The sequence below is a fragment of the Copidosoma floridanum genome, unplaced genomic scaffold (genome assembly GCF_036245765.1).
Source record: "Copidosoma floridanum isolate Cflo_tuat_1 unplaced genomic scaffold, Cflo_Japanese_pri ptg000013l, whole genome shotgun sequence".
Classification (NCBI taxonomy): Eukaryota; Metazoa; Arthropoda; class Insecta; order Hymenoptera; family Encyrtidae; genus Copidosoma; species Copidosoma floridanum.
In genome coordinates, this window is record NW_028321890.1 from 38,143,451 (window position 1) to 38,162,305 (window position 18,855).

The following is an 18,855-nucleotide window of genomic DNA, read 5'->3' on the forward strand; positions in this document are numbered from 1 at the left end:
TGAAATTAAAATTATCGTCAAACAGTGAAGTTAGCAAGTATCGTTTCGTCGACAGCTCGGTGACCTGTTGATCTCACACCCGGGCAGCGACGACCTCAAGATCGGCGACTTTGGCCTGGCCAGGCGGATCATCCGCAACAAACTGATGACGCTGATGTACGGGATGCCCGAGTTCGTGCCTCCGGAGGTGCCGAACGGCGAGGGCGTCGATTACGGCACGGACATGTGGAGCACCGGCATCATATCGTACATCCTCCTCTCGGGAATCTCGCCCTTCCGCGGCGTCAACGACCGCGAGACCCTCACCAAGATCAAGGAGGGCAAGTGGTCCTTCGACGAGGAGCGCTGGCGCGGCATATCCGACGAAGCCAAGGACTTTATCAGGCGGCTGCTCGAGTACCAGACCGAGCGGCGCATGGACGCCGAGACGGCGCTCAAGCACCCGTGGCTGAAGCTGGCCGACTCGGGGGCCCCGGGCGACCACAAGATAGCCTCCGAGCACCTGCGCAACTACTACAACCAGTACCGGGACTGGTACAAAAACGCGGCCTGTCGCACCTGGTACCGCAGACGCCGGCTGAGCGGGGCCTTTGAGCATCCCTCGAAGATGGTCTACCCACCGGGTCACCGCTACACCCCTGAGCCAAATCCCGAGCGGCCGAGTCACAAAAAGTCGCCGCCCAGCAGCAGCTGGGAGAAGCGCGTGCCTTCGCGGGAGCCGATCGACACGGAGATCGGCATGATCAAATCGGAGAGCCAGTAAGTCTATTACACCGAGATATACCGTGGGCTGTGTGTGGAATTTTCACTGTTTCACGTGAATTTTTTTCTCCTTGTTCTCACTGTACAGCTACCAGAACGGTCCGGACACCTATCTGCTGCAGCTGCGCGATACCGATTTCCCAGTACGACTACGCGAGTACATGAAGGTCGCGCACAACCGAGGAACTGGCTTTTCGCGCGTCTTCTCCGACGACGCCTACGACTGGAGGGTGAGTACATATTAACGATACAATGGGGATTTGGGGAAAAAAAAAAAAGTACAATGTAGCAAGTATTTTCGACAAATCCCACAAACGGATCCACCAAGATTTTGGACCCCCCGAGTTTGAATTTAGAGGGCAGAAAAACTATATTCGAACCAGGGACATTTATATTATTACATTAAAAGACGTAAGAAGAGCTCAAGTACCCAGAAAATTATCAATCCACCTCCACTAGGTACCTATACCTGTATACAAATATTGTAAGATCGACGATGGATGATATTATTTAAATGTTTGCTCAAACCTCGTTGGTGCGAAAGAAAAGAAAATATATTTCGGCACTGTCCAAGAGCTGGACTGTAATGGTATCGTGTGCTCGCCAGACGCCCATCATCCGGGAGCGACGACGGTTCACGGACGTGATGGACGAGGAGATAGACGACGAGCGCAAGGCGAGGATCAACCAGTACGGAACTGGGGCGGACGTGGCAACGATGCGGCGATTGCGCCACGAGCTGGGCACGCGCCTCGACAGTTACGCCGAGGTCGAGGCCTTCATGCAAGAGAACAAGGGCAACACGGGCGGACAGCTGCCCTTCCTGCGCGAAAAGGTAAAAAAAAATAAACCATATATACATCGTTTGTATGTAGCGCAGAGCGATCGTATAATCATCGTGCGATTGTATGGGGAAAAACCAGCCCCAGAGCCAGCCAATCCGCGAAGGAGAGCCGGCCCAGATGAGTTGCCTGGCAGTGGGTAATCCAGCGCCGCTGGTGCAGTGGTTCCGCAACGAGAGCGTGGTCCTCGAGTCGGCCCGAGTGACCATAACCGAGGACGCGGAGGGGCGCTCGGTGTTGAAGTTTAACCCGGCACGCGAGCACGACCAGGGACTGTACAAGGTGGTGGCGCGTAACAAGTTTGGCCAAACGGTGGCCAGAGCCCGGCTGGTGGCTGCTTGCACCCCCAGTGCTCCCGACTCCCCCGAGGTAGCCGACGCCTCCGACACCGAGATCCTGCTGCGCTGGAAGCAACCGCGCCACGACGGCCAGGCACCCGTGCTCTGTTACAGCTTGCAGGCGCGCGAGGGCGACGCGGTCGAGTGGCAGGAGCTCGCCGACAACATAGACCACGAGTTCTTCCTCGCCAGTGGACTCAAGCCCAACACCAGCTACAACTTCCGGCTGGCGGCGCGCAACCGAGTCGGTTGGGGCGAGTTTGGCTGTCCGACGCGCCTCGTCAAGACCCGGGCTACCCAGGTCAGTCGCTACACAATGTTAAGCCCAGTCGAAACTATCGTTGGCTCATTTTCCGCGGTTACTTTATGAAATTATGCGACAAAATAATCCCACCCACAACAATCGGATCAGTATAGACAGGTTACGGTTTCTTACGGGGTGTACAAATGGTTAATCACAAAAGTGAGAAAACTCATCGGTAAAACAACCCAAGCTGTATACAGTTGCACCAAAGTTGTACGAAAAACTGAAAAGTAAATAATATCCGCCGATGCGTTGGAACCTTTCAGGAGGGAGTGCCCCCGGTCCAGCTGAGCCGGGCCCAGCGTCACTTGCAGCGGCTGACAGAGTCCGGCCGGCCCGTGCCCCTCGACGGGGGTCTCGGGCCGGGAGGCTCCGGACGGCCGGACTACGCGGCCGAGACGAACCCGCCCGACTGGCAGCGCGAGCCCGGCTTGCTCGGGGAACGCTACGGCTTCGTGTCCGAGGTGGCCCGGGGCCGGTTCAGCCTCGTGGCCAAGGGCATCGAGCGCTCGACCGACCGGGTCGTCGTCGCCAAGATCTTTGAGCGCCGGCCCGACACCGAGGCCCTCGTCCAGGCCGAGTTCGAGGCCCTCCGCTCCCTGCGCCACGAGCGCGTCTGCCAACTCGAGGCGGCCTACATGCCCGAGGGCTCGCCCATCGCCGTCCTCGTCCTCGAGAAGCTCCAGGGAGCGGACGTGCTCACTTACCTGGCCAGCCGCCACGAGTACAGCGAGAACTGCGTCGCCAACGTCGTCGGCCAGGTCCTCGACGCCCTGCAGTACCTACACTGGCGCGGCGTCTGCCACCTGGATCTCCAGCCCGACAACGTCGTCATGGCTTCGCTGCGCTCCGTCCAGGTGAAGCTCGTCGACTACGGCTCGGCGCGTCGGGTCTCCCGCCTCGGAAGCCCGTGGCCCGCCGAGGGGCCTCTTCCCGGCCACCCGGAGTACATCGCCCCGGAGGTGCTGAACCGCGAGGCAGCCTATCCCCAGTCGGACATTTGGCAGCTGGGCGTCCTCACGTACGTATTGTTCGCAACTTTTTTTTTTTTTTTTTTTTTTTTTTTTTCTTCCATTCGCACCTCAAGCGAGAGGATTTGGGGCAAAACCATCTCACTTCGTTGTTCATTCAAGGTACGTGCTGCTGTCGGGGGTCTCGCCGTTCCGCGGTGACGACGCCAAAGAGACGGCCCAGAACATTACGTTCGTGCGGTACCGCTTCGAGTACCTTTACAAGGAGCTCAGCCAGGAGGCGACGCGCTTCTTTATGCTGCTGTTCAAGCGCGCGCCCAGGTATTATTGTTATTATTTATATTGGCACGCAGCCAAGCATACGGCTGCTATAAATATACCGAGGTGACTGAGAAAAAGAACAAGTAACAAATGTATACAATTTCACAGCAAACGACCTACCGCGGAGGAGTGCCACGAGCACCGCTGGCTCATGCCCACGGACTACATGATCAAGAAGCGGGAGCGCTCGGTCTTCCTGGGCAACCGGCTCAAAGAGTACAACGAGGAGTACCACGAGCAAAGGCGCCAGTGCACCGTGGAACATGGCAGACTCGGCGAGGCTTTTGGCTCGTCCCAGCGCGAGCTCGCCAGGTCGAACAGCATACAGGACGAGTTGCTCACGACATTCTGAGCGGACCGTGGCCTCCTCATCCTCGAAGCTCACCGTCATCTTCGTCCCTCCGATCCATCATCTCCTTTCCTCATACACATTGCAGCTTCTTCTACTCTCACTTACACCGCACGCTACTACTTTTTTCCCCCTCATTCATCACTTCATCATCGTCATCATCGTCATTCATCATCATCGTCTCAACCCCTCATTCAACTTAGTTCTTCGTTATTTTACTGTATTTAATTAATTATTTTTATGGTATCGAGCGATGTTCTGGTCGATTAAGGGCAGGAACGAACAATCGAAAGAACCAAATGTACATTTCTCGACGACGAAACAAAAGAAAAAAAAATTAAAAAAAAAAAAAAAAAATTAAAAAAAAAAAAAAAAAAACGATGGCAAAGCTAAATTTTGAATAAATTTGTTTTAAGCTTTTTCTTCTTCTTCTTGTTTATACTTTGTTTTGTTATGTTTGATTTCATCAATCACGAAAACAACATGTACATGTAACTCACAGTGTCCAAACTATCTTTCATGTCATTTAATTATAAATGTATCTTTCAAAAATTATTGTACACTGGGCCAAGTTCAGTTTATAACTCAATGTGATTTCGCTCTGTATTAGGAGCATGATAATAAAGTTGTTATAAACATCAAGCTTAAAATTAAGTAATTTATTTTACTCTCAAGCTGCAATGGAACATTATTTTTACTACTTGCAACACAATATTCAAATCTTGAACGCATCTTTACAGCTAATAGTTATACTTTTTTACAAATTTTTAATATTAGTTTCCGACAATTGATTTTATTCGTGTTATTACAAAATTATTAATTCTTCAAACCATAAAAACTACAGTAATTAGAAACAAAAAAAAAAAAAATGTAGGTATAGTTTGTAAAAGTTATGTTTTGTATTCATTTTCTAAGACTTTTTAATGCTTTGAAATAATGAAAAATAAAAAAGAAGAGCAATATGAAAATAAGTCTCTCTTACACGGCTCACTAGGATTTTCGTGCCTTCTTGTTATCACCTTCATGTCGATGACAGTTGTAAGAAAAATAACACATCCTACAAATCCACAGTTATTAGGCATGTGAAGATTGTAAACTTCAATCATCTTTTGGCATATTGTAAAACATATTCTTTAACTTTAATACTAAATAATTCTTTGTTCTTTGAAAACAAGTCTGCAGCATCTTTGTTCAGAGGATCATCAAAATTCAGTAGATCCTGTGAAATATGTTAAATTAATTTTATCATGTGTCACATTACGTATTGAAAAAAACTTTTCATTCAACATTGTAAATCAAAAACTTACCGTGAACAAAGAATTCAAGCCCCAAACAATATCTTTTAATTTTCGTGTAGGAGCCCATCCCATTCCATCGATGCTGTTTTGCCTTAGAATAGACAAGCACACCTCGCCATCTTCGTTGATGTTAGGATGCCATAGTTTTGTCAAACACTTGACTGTTGGTGGCTAAGGTGAATGACGTTACAATTGTTTTTTCTTTTAGATTCTTTGAGAAAATATAAAATTGTAACACAGTAAAAATACCAACCAGCATGTTGTACTCTTCTGGAATATATATTTGAAAGTGAAACCGACCCCCAGCCCAATAGCCTTCATCTGGTTCGATTGTTAGGGTAAACTCGTACAGACAGTTTGGGTTATTAAACGTCGCTTGGCAAGTTAAGGGAAGTGTTTGTTCCATTTCTTGCACCTAATAATGAATAATCATAATTAGTAAAATATTTACGTAATTTACTCACAAGTGCCAAAAACAACAGACTTCTCTTATGAGTAACTTGTCACGAATGGAAATACGTTTCCCCGTTGCATCTTGAGGCTTAGAATTTGACACACCACTGTCTTTTTTAAATTTACCTCTCAAGGTTATCATCCTGCAATGGCAAAGTATACCTTTTGGAAAAAAATTTGAATTGGCCTGAAAAACAAATTTTACTAGTCAGTCCAACGAAAATACGGCTACTATTAATTTTTAGTAATGACTCATTTCAAAGAATTTATCACACACGATAATCAACAGAATTGCTAAAATATTATATATAATAAGAGTTAAAGTATTTTATAGGTTATAGCAAGTCTATACAGAAGAGTTACACAGCGGGTCTAGTGACTGACAAAGTTTTAACAATACAAATGAGTAATGCGAGACATACTTTTTTACCGAAGCTCCGCAACTAAACCGTTCTTATTTCGTACATAATAAGCTGTTGGCTGCTGCGTTATAGATATGTTGCTATTGTCACAATGAATCACTTATTTGCGAAAAAAACACCTGTACATGTCGGATTGGTATTTACAAGAAGTGCTTTCAACAAAATCAAAGTCATTTACGTACTTGAAATAGGAGAATCTTGTTTTAACTGCTGAGAAAATTTTTGGAGCGCACAGTTTCCGACCTAAAGGCGAACGTGACTGTAGCAGAAGCAGAAGTAAATAACACATACACACTTGCACATGTGATGTTTGTGGCACGTCGGCACTCGGCATTGGCAGTTACGACTTACGACTTGGCATTTGCTGACCCGACGTGTAAAAGGTATACGTGTACTTTTTTCTTTTATCAGTTATTAACATCTTGATCCATTATTTTTGTGGATATGTTACCAAAAATGGATAATAATTTTAATACTATTTTTACATCGACCTAGTACTAAATCTTTAACAGTAAATGTTTTGTCATTTCACGAATATAACCTTCTTTTCTATCCATCAGTGGTACCATTGCCTGGCTGTCTATTTCTACACATCATCAATTAGGCATTTTACTGCAAAAAGGTAAGTTGAATAGGATTTTTGTGCTAACCAAGTATAATCGGACTGTTCAAAAATATTACACTTGTGTTTCAGATGATCACTGATGTGCAACTTGTTTTTTTCTCCAACATTTTGGGCATCACCTTATTTTTTTTGGTTTTCCTCTTTCACTACATCAATGCAAATTATTCCAAGTAAAATGGCCCATTATATTATTATATCACAACATTCCTCTGTTAATAAATAAAATTATGTAAATTATTTTCTTTGTGTTGTCTTTATAGAGAAAATTAGTTAATACTTACACTACTAAAAAATACACCAAACATGAAATATTACCAGATAATTTAACATTCGACTTTTCATGTAGCTCACTTTTCATAAGTTTACTTGAATCGACTCAGTGATGAATATTTGATTCCGTGACAAACCTTGGTCAATGAGTCATTTATAATTCATAAAATAATAAAGATCAGCTGTAAATTAACCATGCACCATCTTGTCGAATCCATAAAAAATAGTTGTGTAACATAATCCATCATTGATTTATGGTGGTTTTAACACTTACTGGTATTTTATGATGAGTAATAATTTTCTATAGCTTTGATTTATTGTAATTATCAGCTCATTTGGGATATTAAATTTTCTCTTATTACATGTCCAATGAATCCTCGAATGATTCATTAATGATTCGGTATCTGTAAATTTAGTAAATACATAGAATATTAAAAAAATTAAAGGGAATGCATGTAATCAAATGTTTTTTAAATTTCATACTTTACTGTTGAAACATTTTTTTTTTAAATTGAAAAGATATTAGGTGGAAAGAAAGGATAGAAAACATCACATAATTGAAAACATAATTTTGTGCAAAAAAAAATGTTTAAAACAGCATTAATTTCAATTTCATATTCTCATTAAAAAACTTACGAGTTCCTTGAACTTACTTTTGGTAGGTGTGATATTGCTGATATGATATTTTCAAACTATTTTAACTTATTACACTTACAAACAACGTGTTTCAAGTAAATCACCAACACTAGTACTTCAAAATACATCATTTTTATGAAATTATTCCGGAAGAAGGATGAAAGGAACATAAGTACTAAGTACTCTGATAAACGCAATGTAAAGAGTAAGAGCAAGTTAATATAGAAAATGAGCAGAGTAGACTATAAAATTAATTAACTATTACAGGTTTTTGCATAAATTAAAAACTTAAAATCAAATTATTTTTATAAAAAATGGCGGAAAACTGTTACAAAAAAAAAAAAAAAAAACTTAAAAAAAAAATTTTTTTATGTTTTTTGGTCCCAGAACCGACCGAACCGAACCGAACCAAGGGGGGCTTGAACGAACCTATAATAATTTGATCACACTGGAAGATAGAAAATGCATACTACTCTCATACACATAATATTAAAACAATGTATGTTAGACATTAAAAATAAACATTAAAACTAAAAAAATAGAGAAGTATGTAACATACCAATTTAAATAAAATAAGCATTTATAAATTATGATATGTTCAATTATCAATAAATAAAAAAGCATGCAACAAACCTTTACGGTCGATAGCAACTCAGCCTTAGATTCTTTAATTTGCTGCTCTGCATTTTAACTTGAATATCAGTAAAAACATGAGTTCTTGGGTAGCAGATGATACAACTCACCAATGTAAATACAATCTGTAAAACAAAATAAATTCAACACTCGGTATACTTACTTGCACGTAGTTGTCTATGTTACGGTAATTTGTTCCTAACTAATGAAAAATTTACGCAAAAAAACAAAAAATTAAAAATAACCTAAGGCTGAGACCGAGGCTGAGACTGCTGTCGCTCATCCCTTGATTTGGCAGGCTTGAGCTTGTCCACTCTCGTCGACAAAGTAGAGATCAACAGCAATGAGAAAGCACCATCTCTGCCTTCTGGTTCGGCGAATCAAGAAATTCTTAAAACGTCCCCAAGAGAACAAGAGATCCAAGTTTAAGATATACCTAGCTCTTGAACTGTAATTCATCAGGTAGCCCCGACTTTGTCTCCTCAGATTCTACAGCCTAAGATTCGAAAAACTAAAGTCACTCGCGTAAAACTTGTCTGGACGCGATAAAAATAAACACGGTGTGCAATGAAACTCAAGTACTTAACAGGCATAACCACTTATTTGAATGTAACACATTCAACTATAAATAAGTATACGACATTGATACGATCTCAGTCAACTTGTTTGGTTCGGATATAATTTTCAGTCCACTTACATGCAGGTGCATGAAATATGTTGATCCGACTGATCCGAGCAGCCGCGATTTCAGAGAAAACCGCGTGGTATTGAGAAAAAAAGGACGCTAACCAAATGCAAAGCATTTACACTCCTGCAACTTGATATATCGACCACATAGATTATAAAATAGTATAGTAAACCGCGGAGTCATGAAAACTAAAGAACTACGAGATAAGTAGTTTCTCACCACATAAATATTCACTTGTGAAATAAAACGGCCCGGTGTCAGGCGTCCGGCACGGACGACGCGCCGACGCGCCGACAGTGGCAACTGGCAACACTGGCGACAGGCATAAAAAGGGCAAAACCACGCTGGACATACTAACTTGTTTACTTTGATGAGAATGAGAATCGCGATATCTCCATTATTTACGGAGATACAGGCATTTTAAGTTTTGACTATATTTTTTTCAAAAAATATCGATTTTGGAGTAAAGCCTGGGCCATGTGAGCGATAATTATGGACGTAAAACATGTGCTCAACGATTGTAAAGTTATTACAGTGGTTTCAAAGACGAACAGCAACGCCAAACTTGAAAAATTATCGAGTAAAAATTTCCGGACTTTCATGATCTCAAAATAACGTCCTTTTCGCGATATCTCCATTATTTACGGAGATACAGGCATTTTAAGTTTCAACTTCATTTTTTTCAAAAAATATCGATTTTGGAGAAAAGCCTGGGCCATGTGAGCGATAATTATGGACGTAAAACATGTGCTCAACGATTGTAGAGATAATCGAATGCTTCTAAAGACGAAGAGCAACGCCAAACTTGCAAAATTATGAAGAAAAAATTTCTGAAATTTCATGATCTCAAAATAACATCCTTTTCTCGATATCTCCATTATTTACGGAGATACAGGCATTTTAAGTTTCAACTATATTTTTTTCAAAAAATATCGATTTAAGAGTAAAGTCTGGGCCATGTGAGCGATAATTATGGACGTAAAACATGTACTCAACGATTGTAGAGATAATCAAATGCTTCTAAAGACGAAGAGCAACGACAAACTTGAAAAATTATCGAGTAAAAATTTCCGAACTTTTATGATCTCAAAATAACGTCCTTTTCGCGATATCTCCATTATTTACGGAGATACAGGCATTTTAAGTTTTGACTATATTTTTTTCAAAAAATATCGATTTTGGAGAAAAGCCTAGGCCATGTAAGTGATAATAATGGACGGAAAACATCTGCTTAACGATTGTAGAGTTACTACAGTAGTTTCGAAGACGAACAGCAACGCCAAACTTGAAAAATTATCGAGTAAAAATTTCCGGACTTTTATGATCTCAAAATAACGTCCTTTTCGCGATATCTCCATTATTTACGGAGATACAGGCATTTTAAGTTTCAACTTCATTTTTTTCAAAAAATATCGATTTTGGAGAAAAGCCTGGGCCATGTGAGCGATAATTATGGACGTAAAACATGTGCTCAACGATTGTAGAGTTATTACAGTGGTTTCAAAGACGAACAGCAACGCCAAACTTGAAAAATTATCGAGAAAAAATTTCTGAAATTTCATGATCTCAAAATAACATCCTTTTCGCGATATCTCCATTATTTACGGAGATACAGGCATTTTAAGTTTCAACTATATTTTTTTCAAAAAATATCGATTTAAGAGTAAAGCCTGGGCCATGTGAGCGATAATTATGGACGTAAAACATGTGCTCAACGATTGTAGAGATAATCGAATGCTTCTAAAGACGAAGAGCAACGCCAAACTTGAAAAATTATCGAGCAAAAATTTCTGAAATTTTATGATCTCAAAATAACGTCCTTTTTGCGATATCTCCATTATTTACGGAGATACAGGCATTTTAAGTTTCAACTATATTTTTTTCGAAAAATATTGATTTAAGAGTAAAGTCTGGGCCATGTGAGCGATAATTATGGACGTAAAACATGTACTCAACGATTGTAGAGTTATTACAGTGGTTTCAAAGACGAACAGCAACGCCAAACTTGAAAAATTATCGAGAAAAAATTTCTGAAATTTCATGATCTTAAAATAACGTCCTTTTCGCGATATCTCCATTATTTACGGAGATACAGGCATTTTAAGTTTTGACTACATTTTTTTCAAAAAATATCGATTTTGGAGAAAAGCCTAGGCCATGTAAGTGATAATAATGGACGGAAAACATCTGCTTAACGATTGTAGAGTTACTACAGTAGTTTCGAAGACGAACAGCAACGCCAAACTTGAAAAATTATCGAGTAAAAATTTCCGAACTTTTATGATCTCAAAATAACGTCCTTTTCGCGATATCTCCATTATTTACGGAGATACAGGCATTTTAAGTTTTGACTATATTTTTTTCAAAAAATATCGATTTTGGAGAAAAGCCTAGGCCATGTAAGTGATAATAATGGACGGAAAACATCTGCTTAACGATTGTAGAGTTACTACAGTAGTTTCGAAGACGAACAGCAACGCCAAACTTGAAAAATTATCGAGTAAAAATTTCCGAACTTTTATGATCTCAAAATAACGTCCTTTTCGCGATATCTCCATTATTTACGGAGATACAGGCATTTTAAGTTTTGACTATATTTTTTTCAAAAAATATCGATTTTGGAGAAAAGCCTAGGCCATGTAAGTGATAATAATGGACGGAAAACATCTGCTTAACGATTGTAGAGTTACTACAGTAGTTTCGAAGACGAACAGCAACGCCAAACTTGAAAAATTATCGAAAAAAAAATTCTGAAATTTTATGATCTTAAAATAACGTCCTTTTCGCGATATCTCCATTATTTACGGAGATACAGGCATTTTAAGTTTCAACTTCATTTTTTTCAAAAAATATCGATTTTGGAGAAAAGCCTGGGCCATGTGAGCGATAATTATGGACGTAAAACATGTGCTCAACGATTGTAGAGATAATCAAATGCTTCTAAAGACGAAGAGCAACACCAAACTTGAAAAATTATCGAGTAAAAATTTCCGAACTTTTATGATCTCAAAATAACGTCCTTTTCGCGATATCTCCATTATTTACGGAGATACAGGCATTTTAAGTTTTGACTATATTTTTTTCAAAAAATATCGATTTTGGAGAAAAGCCTAGGCCATGTAAGTGATAATAATGGACGGAAAACATCTGCTTAACGATTGTAGAGTTACTACAGTAGTTTCGAAGACGAACAGCAACGCCAAACTTGAAAGATTATCGAGTAAAAATTTCTGAAATTTCATGATCTTAAAATAACGTCCTTTTCGCGATATCTCCATTATTTACGGAGATACAGGCATTTTAAGTTTTGACTACATTTTTTTCAAAAAATATCGATTTTGGAGAAAAGCCTAGGCCATGTAAGTGATAATAATGGACGGAAAACATCTGCTTAACGATTGTAGAGTTACTACAGTAGTTTCGAAGACGAACAGCAACGCCAAACTTGAAAAATTATCGAGTAAAAATTTCCGAACTTTTATGATCTCAAAATAACGTCCTTTTCGCGATATCTCCATTATTTACGGAGATACAGGCATTTTAAGTTTTGACTATATTTTTTTCAAAAAATATCGATTTTGGAGAAAAGCCTAGGCCATGTAAGTGATAATAATGGACGGAAAACATCTGCTTAACGATTGTAGAGTTACTACAGTAGTTTCGAAGACGAACAGCAACGCCAAACTTGAAAAATTATCGAAAAAAAAATTCTGAAATTTTATGATCTTAAAATAACGTCCTTTTCGCGATATCTCCATTATTTACGGAGATACAGGCATTTTAAGTTTCAACTTCATTTTTTTCAAAAAATATCGATTTTGGAGAAAAGCCTGGGCCATGTGAGCGATAATTATGGACGTAAAACATGTGCTCAACGATTGTAGAGATAATCAAATGCTTCTAAAGACGAAGAGCAACACCAAACTTGAAAAATTATCGAGTAAAAATTTCCGAACTTTTATGATCTCAAAATAACGTCCTTTTCGCGATATCTCCATTATTTACGGAGATACAGGCATTTTAAGTTTTGACTATATTTTTTTCAAAAAATATCGATTTTGGAGAAAAGCCTAGGCCATGTAAGTGATAATAATGGACGGAAAACATCTGCTTAACGATTGTAGAGTTACTACAGTAGTTTCGAAGACGAACAGCAACGCCAAACTTGAAAGATTATCGAGTAAAAATTTCTGAAATTTCATGATCTTAAAATAACGTCCTTTTCGCGATATCTCCATTATTTACGGAGATACAGGCATTTTAAGTTTTGACTACATTTTTTTCAAAAAATATCGATTTTGGAGAAAAGCCTAGGCCATGTAAGTGATAATAATGGACGGAAAACATCTGCTTAACGATTGTAGAGTTACTACAGTAGTTTCGAAGACGAACAGCAACGCCAAACTTGAAAAATTATCGAGTAAAAATTTCCGAACTTTTATGATCTCAAAATAACGTCCTTTTCGCGATATCTCCATTATTTACGGAGATACAGGCATTTTAAGTTTTGACTATATTTTTTTCAAAAAATATCGATTTTGGAGAAAAGCCTAGGCCATGTAAGTGATAATAATGGACGGAAAACATCTGCTTAACGATTGTAGAGTTACTACAGTAGTTTCGAAGACGAACAGCAACGCCAAACTTGAAAGATTATCGAGTAAAAATTTCCGGACTTTTATGATCTCAAAATAACGTCCTTTTCGCGATATCTCCATTATTTACGGAGATACAGGCATTTTAAGTTTCAACTTCATTTTTTTCAAAAAATATCGATTTTGGAGAAAAGCCTGGGCCATGTGAGCGATAATTATGGACGTAAAACATGTGCTCAACGATTGTAGAGATAATCAAATGCTTCTAAAGACGAAGAACAACACCAAACTTGAAAAATTATCGAGTAAAAATTTCCGAACTTTTATGATCTCAAAATAACGTCCTTTTCGCGATATCTCCATTATTTACGGAGATGCAGGCATTTTTAGTTTCAACTATATTTTTTTCAAAAAATATCGATTTAAGAGTAAAGCCTGGGCCATGTGAGCGATAATCATGGACGTAAAACATGTGCTCAACGATTGTAGAGATAATCGAATGCTTCTAAAGACGAAGAGCAACGCCAAACTTGAAAAATTATCGAGCAAAAATTTCTGAAATTTTATGATCTCAAAATAACGTCCTTTTTGCGATATCTCCATTATTTACGGAGATACAGGCATTTTAAGTTTCAACTATATTTTTTTCGAAATATATTGATTTAAGAGTAAAGTCTGGGCCATGTGAGCGATAATTATGGACGTAAAACATGTACTCAACGATTGTAGAGTTATTACAGTGGTTTCAAAGACGAACAGCAACGCCAAACTTGAAAAATTATCGAGAAAAAATTTCTGAAATTTCATGATCTTAAAATAACGTCCTTTTCGCGATATCTCCATTATTTACGGAGATACAGGCATTTTAAGTTTTGACTACATTTTTTTCAAAAAATATCGATTTTGGAGAAAAGCCTAGGCCATGTAAGTGATAATAATGGACGGAAAACATCTGCTTAACGATTGTAGAGTTACTACAGTAGTTTCGAAGACGAACAGCAACGCCAAACTTGAAAAATTATCGAGTAAAAATTTCCGAACTTTTATGATCTCAAAATAACGTCCTTTTCGCGATATCTCCATTATTTACGGAGATACAGGCATTTTAAGTTTTGACTATATTTTTTTCAAAAAATATCGATTTTGGAGAAAAGCCTAGGCCATGTAAGTGATAATAATGGACGGAAAACATCTGCTTAACGATTGTAGAGTTACTACAGTAGTTTCGAAGACGAACAGCAACGCCAAACTTGAAAGATTATCGAGTAAAAATTTCCGGACTTTTATGATCTCAAAATAACGTCCTTTTCGCGATATCTCCATTATTTACGGAAATACAGGCATTTTAAGTTTTGACTATATTTTTTTCAAAAAATATCGATTTTGGAGAAAAGCCTGGGCCATGTGAGCGATAATTATGGACGTAAAACATGTGCTCAACGATTGTAGAGATAATCGAATGCTTCTAAAGACGAAGAGCAACGCCAAACTTGAAAAATTATCGAGAAAAAATTTCTGAAATTTCATGATCTTAAAATAACGTCCTTTTCGCGATATCTCCATTATTTACGGAGATACAGGCATTTTAAGTTTTGACTACATTTTTTTCAAAAAATATCGATTTTGGAGAAAAGCCTAGGCCATGTAAGTGATAATAATGGACGGAAAACATCTGCTTAACGATTGTAGAGTTACTACAGTAGTTTCGAAGACGAACAGCAACGCCAAACTTGAAAAATTATCGAGTAAAAATTTCCGAACTTTTATGATCTCAAAATAACGTCCTTTTCGCGATATCTCCATTATTTACGGAGATACAGGCATTTTAAGTTTTGACTATATTTTTTTCAAAAAATATCGATTTTGGAGAAAAGCCTAGGCCATGTAAGTGATAATAATGGACGGAAAACATCTGCTTAACGATTGTAGAGTTACTACAGTAGTTTCGAAGACGAACAGCAACGCCAAACTTGAAAGATTATCGAGTAAAAATTTCCGGACTTTTATGATCTCAAAATAACGTCCTTTTCGCGATATCTCCATTATTTACGGAGATACAGGCATTTTAAGTTTCAACTTCATTTTTTTCAAAAAATATCGATTTTGGAGAAAAGCCTGGGCCATGTGAGCGATAATTATGGACGTAAAACATGTGCTCAACGATTGTAGAGATAATCAAATGCTTCTAAAGACGAAGAACAACACCAAACTTGAAAAATTATCGAGTAAAAATTTCCGAACTTTTATGATCTCAAAATAACGTCCTTTTCGCGATATCTCCATTATTTACGGAGATGCAGGCATTTTTAGTTTCAACTATATTTTTTTCAAAAAATATCGATTTAAGAGTAAAGCCTGGGCCATGTGAGCGATAATCATGGACGTAAAACATGTGCTCAACGATTGTAGAGATAATCGAATGCTTCTAAAGACGAAGAGCAACGCCAAACTTGAAAAATTATCGAGCAAAAATTTCTGAAATTTTATGATCTCAAAATAACGTCCTTTTTGCGATATCTCCATTATTTACGGAGATACAGGCATTTTAAGTTTCAACTATATTTTTTTCGAAATATATTGATTTAAGAGTAAAGTCTGGGCCATGTGAGCGATAATTATGGACGTAAAACATGTACTCAACGATTGTAGAGTTATTACAGTGGTTTCAAAGACGAACAGCAACGCCAAACTTGAAAAATTATCGAGAAAAAATTTCTGAAATTTCATGATCTTAAAATAACGTCCTTTTCGCGATATCTCCATTATTTACGGAGATACAGGCATTTTAAGTTTTGACTACATTTTTTTCAAAAAATATCGATTTTGGAGAAAAGCCTAGGCCATGTAAGTGATAATAATGGACGGAAAACATCTGCTTAACGATTGTAGAGTTACTACAGTAGTTTCGAAGACGAACAGCAACGCCAAACTTGAAAAATTATCGAGTAAAAATTTCCGAACTTTTATGATCTCAAAATAACGTCCTTTTCGCGATATCTCCATTATTTACGGAGATACAGGCATTTTAAGTTTTGACTATATTTTTTTCAAAAAATATCGATTTTGGAGAAAAGCCTAGGCCATGTAAGTGATAATAATGGACGGAAAACATCTGCTTAACGATTGTAGAGTTACTACAGTAGTTTCGAAGACGAACAGCAACGCCAAACTTGAAAAATTATCGAGTAAAAATTTCCGGACTTTTATGATCTCAAAATAACGTCCTTTTCGCGATATCTCTATTATTTACGGAGATACAGGCATTTAAAGTTTTTACTATATTTTTTTTTTAAAATATCGATTTTGGAGAAAAGCCTATGCCATGTAAGTGATAATTATGGACGTAAAACATGTGCTCAACGATTGTAGAGATAATCAAATGCTTCTAAAGACGAAGAGCAACACCAAACTTGAAAAATTATCGAGTAAAAATTTCCGAACTTTAATGATCTCAAAATAACGTCCTTTTCGCGATATCTCCATTATTTACGGAGATACAGGCATTTTAAGTTTTGACTACATTTTTTTCAAAAAATATCGATTTTGGAGAAAAGCCTATGCCATGTAAGTGATAATTATGGACGTAAAACATGTGCTCAACGATTGTAGAGATAATCAAATGCTTCTAAAGACGAAGAGCAACACCAAACTTGAAAAATTATCGAGTAAAAATTTCCGAACTTTTATGATCTCAAAATAACGTCCTTTTCGCGATATCTCCATTATTTACGGAGATACAGGCATTTTAAGTTTTGACTATATTTTTTTCAAAAAATATCGATTTTGGAGAAAAGCCTAGGCCATGTAAGTGATAATAATGGACGGAAAACATCTGCTTAACGATTGTAGAGTTACTACAGTAGTTTCGAAGACGAACAGCAACGCCAAACTTGAAAGATTATCGAGTAAAAATTTCCGGACTTTTATGATCTCAAAATAACGTCCTTTTCGCGATATCTCCATTATTTACGGAGATACAGGCATTTTAAGTTTCAACTTCATTTTTTTCAAAAAATATCGATTTTGGAGAAAAGCCTGGGCCATGTGAGCGATAATTATGGACGTAAAACATGTGCTCAACGATTGTAGAGATAATCGAATGCTTCTAAAGACGAAGAGCAACGCCAAACTTGAAAAATTATCGAGCAAAAATTTCTGAAATTTTATGATCTCAAAATAACGTCCTTTTTGCGATATCTCCATTATTTACGGAGATACAGGCATTTTAAGTTTCAACTATATTTTTTTCGAAAAATATTGATTTAAGAGTAAAGTCTGGGCCATGTGAGCGATAATTATGGACGTAAAACATGTACTCAACGATTGTAGAGTTATTACAGTGGTTTCAAAGACGAACAGCAACGCCAAACTTGAAAAATTATCGAGAAAAAATTTCTGAAATTTCATGATCTTAAAATAACGTCCTTTTCGCGATATCTCCATTATTTACGGAGATACAGGCATTTTAAGTTTTGACTACATTTTTTTCAAAAAATATCGATTTTGGAGAAAAGCCTAGGCCATGTAAGTGATAATAATGGACGGAAAACATCTGCTTAACGATTGTAGAGTTACTACAGTAGTTTCGAAGACGAACAGCAACGCCAAACTTGAAAAATTATCGAGTAAAAATTTCCGAACTTTTATGATCTCAAAATAACGTCCTTTTCGCGATATCTCCATTATTTACGGAGATACAGGCATTTTAAGTTTTGACTATATTTTTTTCAAAAAATATCGATTTTGGAGAAAAGCCTAGGCCATGTAAGTGATAATAATGGACGGAAAACATCTGCTTAACGATTGTAGAGTTACTACAGTAGTTTCGAAGACGAACAGCAACGCCAAACTTGAAAGATTATCGAGTAAAAATTTCCGGACTTTTATGATCTCAAAATAACGTCCTTTTCGCGATATCTCCATTATTTACGGAGATACAGGCATTTTAAGTTTCAACTTCATTTTTTTCAAAAAATATCGATTTTGGAGAAAAGCCTGGGCCATGTGAGCGATAATTATGGACGTAAAACATGTGCTCAACGATTGTAGAGATAATCAAATGCTTCTAAAGACGAAGAACAACACCAAACTTGAAAAATTATCGAGTAAAAATTTCCGAACTTTTATGATCTCAAAATAACGTCCTTTTCGCGATATCTCCATTATTTACGGAGATGCAGGCATTTTTAGTTTCAACTATATTTTTTTCAAAAAATATCGATTTAAGAGTAAAGCCTGGGCCATGTGAGCGATAATCATGGACGTAAAACATGTGCTCAACGATTGTAGAGATAATCAAATGCTTCTAAAGACGAAGAGCAACACCAAACTTGAAAAATTATCGAGTA

The 18,855-nt window shown here is 38.1% G+C and overlaps 2 protein-coding genes and 2 long non-coding RNA genes across 6 annotated transcripts in view; 2 read left to right on the forward strand and 2 right to left on the reverse strand.

Moving 5' to 3' along the window:
* Positions 1–4,237, forward strand: part of Obsc (Obscurin) — a 41,398-nt gene extending 37,161 nt beyond the window's left edge. The window contains exons 39-45 of the mRNA XM_089591177.1: positions 56–759; positions 851–992; positions 1,370–1,597; positions 1,686–2,243; positions 2,513–3,267; positions 3,380–3,538; positions 3,647–4,237. Of these exons, the coding sequence (XP_089447303.1) occupies positions 56–759; positions 851–992; positions 1,370–1,597; positions 1,686–2,243; positions 2,513–3,267; positions 3,380–3,538; positions 3,647–3,890 (2,790 nt within the window). The 3' untranslated portion in view covers positions 3,891–4,237. The remainder of the gene's footprint in view (positions 1–55; positions 760–850; positions 993–1,369; positions 1,598–1,685; positions 2,244–2,512; positions 3,268–3,379; positions 3,539–3,646) is intronic.
* A 318-nt stretch (positions 4,238–4,555) lies between these two features.
* Positions 4,556–6,669, reverse strand: LOC106637154 (NEDD8-conjugating enzyme UBE2F). Of its 2 annotated transcripts, XM_089591179.1 has the most exons (6): positions 6,243–6,669; positions 6,061–6,179; positions 5,670–5,825; positions 5,439–5,600; positions 5,195–5,356; positions 4,556–5,106 (listed from the first exon to the last, which is right to left on the reverse strand). In XM_089591179.1, exons 3-6 carry the CDS (start codon positions 5,778–5,780, stop codon positions 4,990–4,992), a joined length of 552 nt encoding a protein of 183 aa, XP_089447305.1. In that variant the 5' UTR covers positions 5,781–5,825; positions 6,061–6,179; positions 6,243–6,669; the 3' UTR covers positions 4,556–4,989. The 2 variants fall into 2 exon arrangements, with proteins under 2 accessions (XP_089447305.1, XP_014205315.2); XM_014349829.2 differs by lacking the exon at positions 6,061–6,179.
* Positions 6,185–6,955, forward strand: LOC106637156 (dolichyl-diphosphooligosaccharide--protein glycosyltransferase subunit 4). Its single transcript, XR_001338913.2, has 3 exons — positions 6,185–6,443; positions 6,621–6,682; positions 6,755–6,955. It is a non-coding gene; the product is annotated as a dolichyl-diphosphooligosaccharide--protein glycosyltransferase subunit 4 (long non-coding RNA).
* Positions 6,956–7,307: 352 nt separating this feature from the next.
* On the reverse strand, positions 7,308–8,980 carry LOC149375048 (uncharacterized). 2 transcript variants are annotated; one of them, XR_016292980.1, is made up of 4 exons: positions 8,922–8,980; positions 8,470–8,720; positions 8,225–8,349; positions 7,308–7,359 (listed from the first exon to the last, which is right to left on the reverse strand). It is a non-coding gene; the product is annotated as an uncharacterized LOC149375048 (long non-coding RNA). The 2 variants fall into 2 exon arrangements; XR_016292979.1 differs by lacking the exon at positions 8,922–8,980 and having other exon boundaries at positions 8,470–8,761.
* Positions 8,981–18,855: the final 9,875 nt, after the last annotated feature.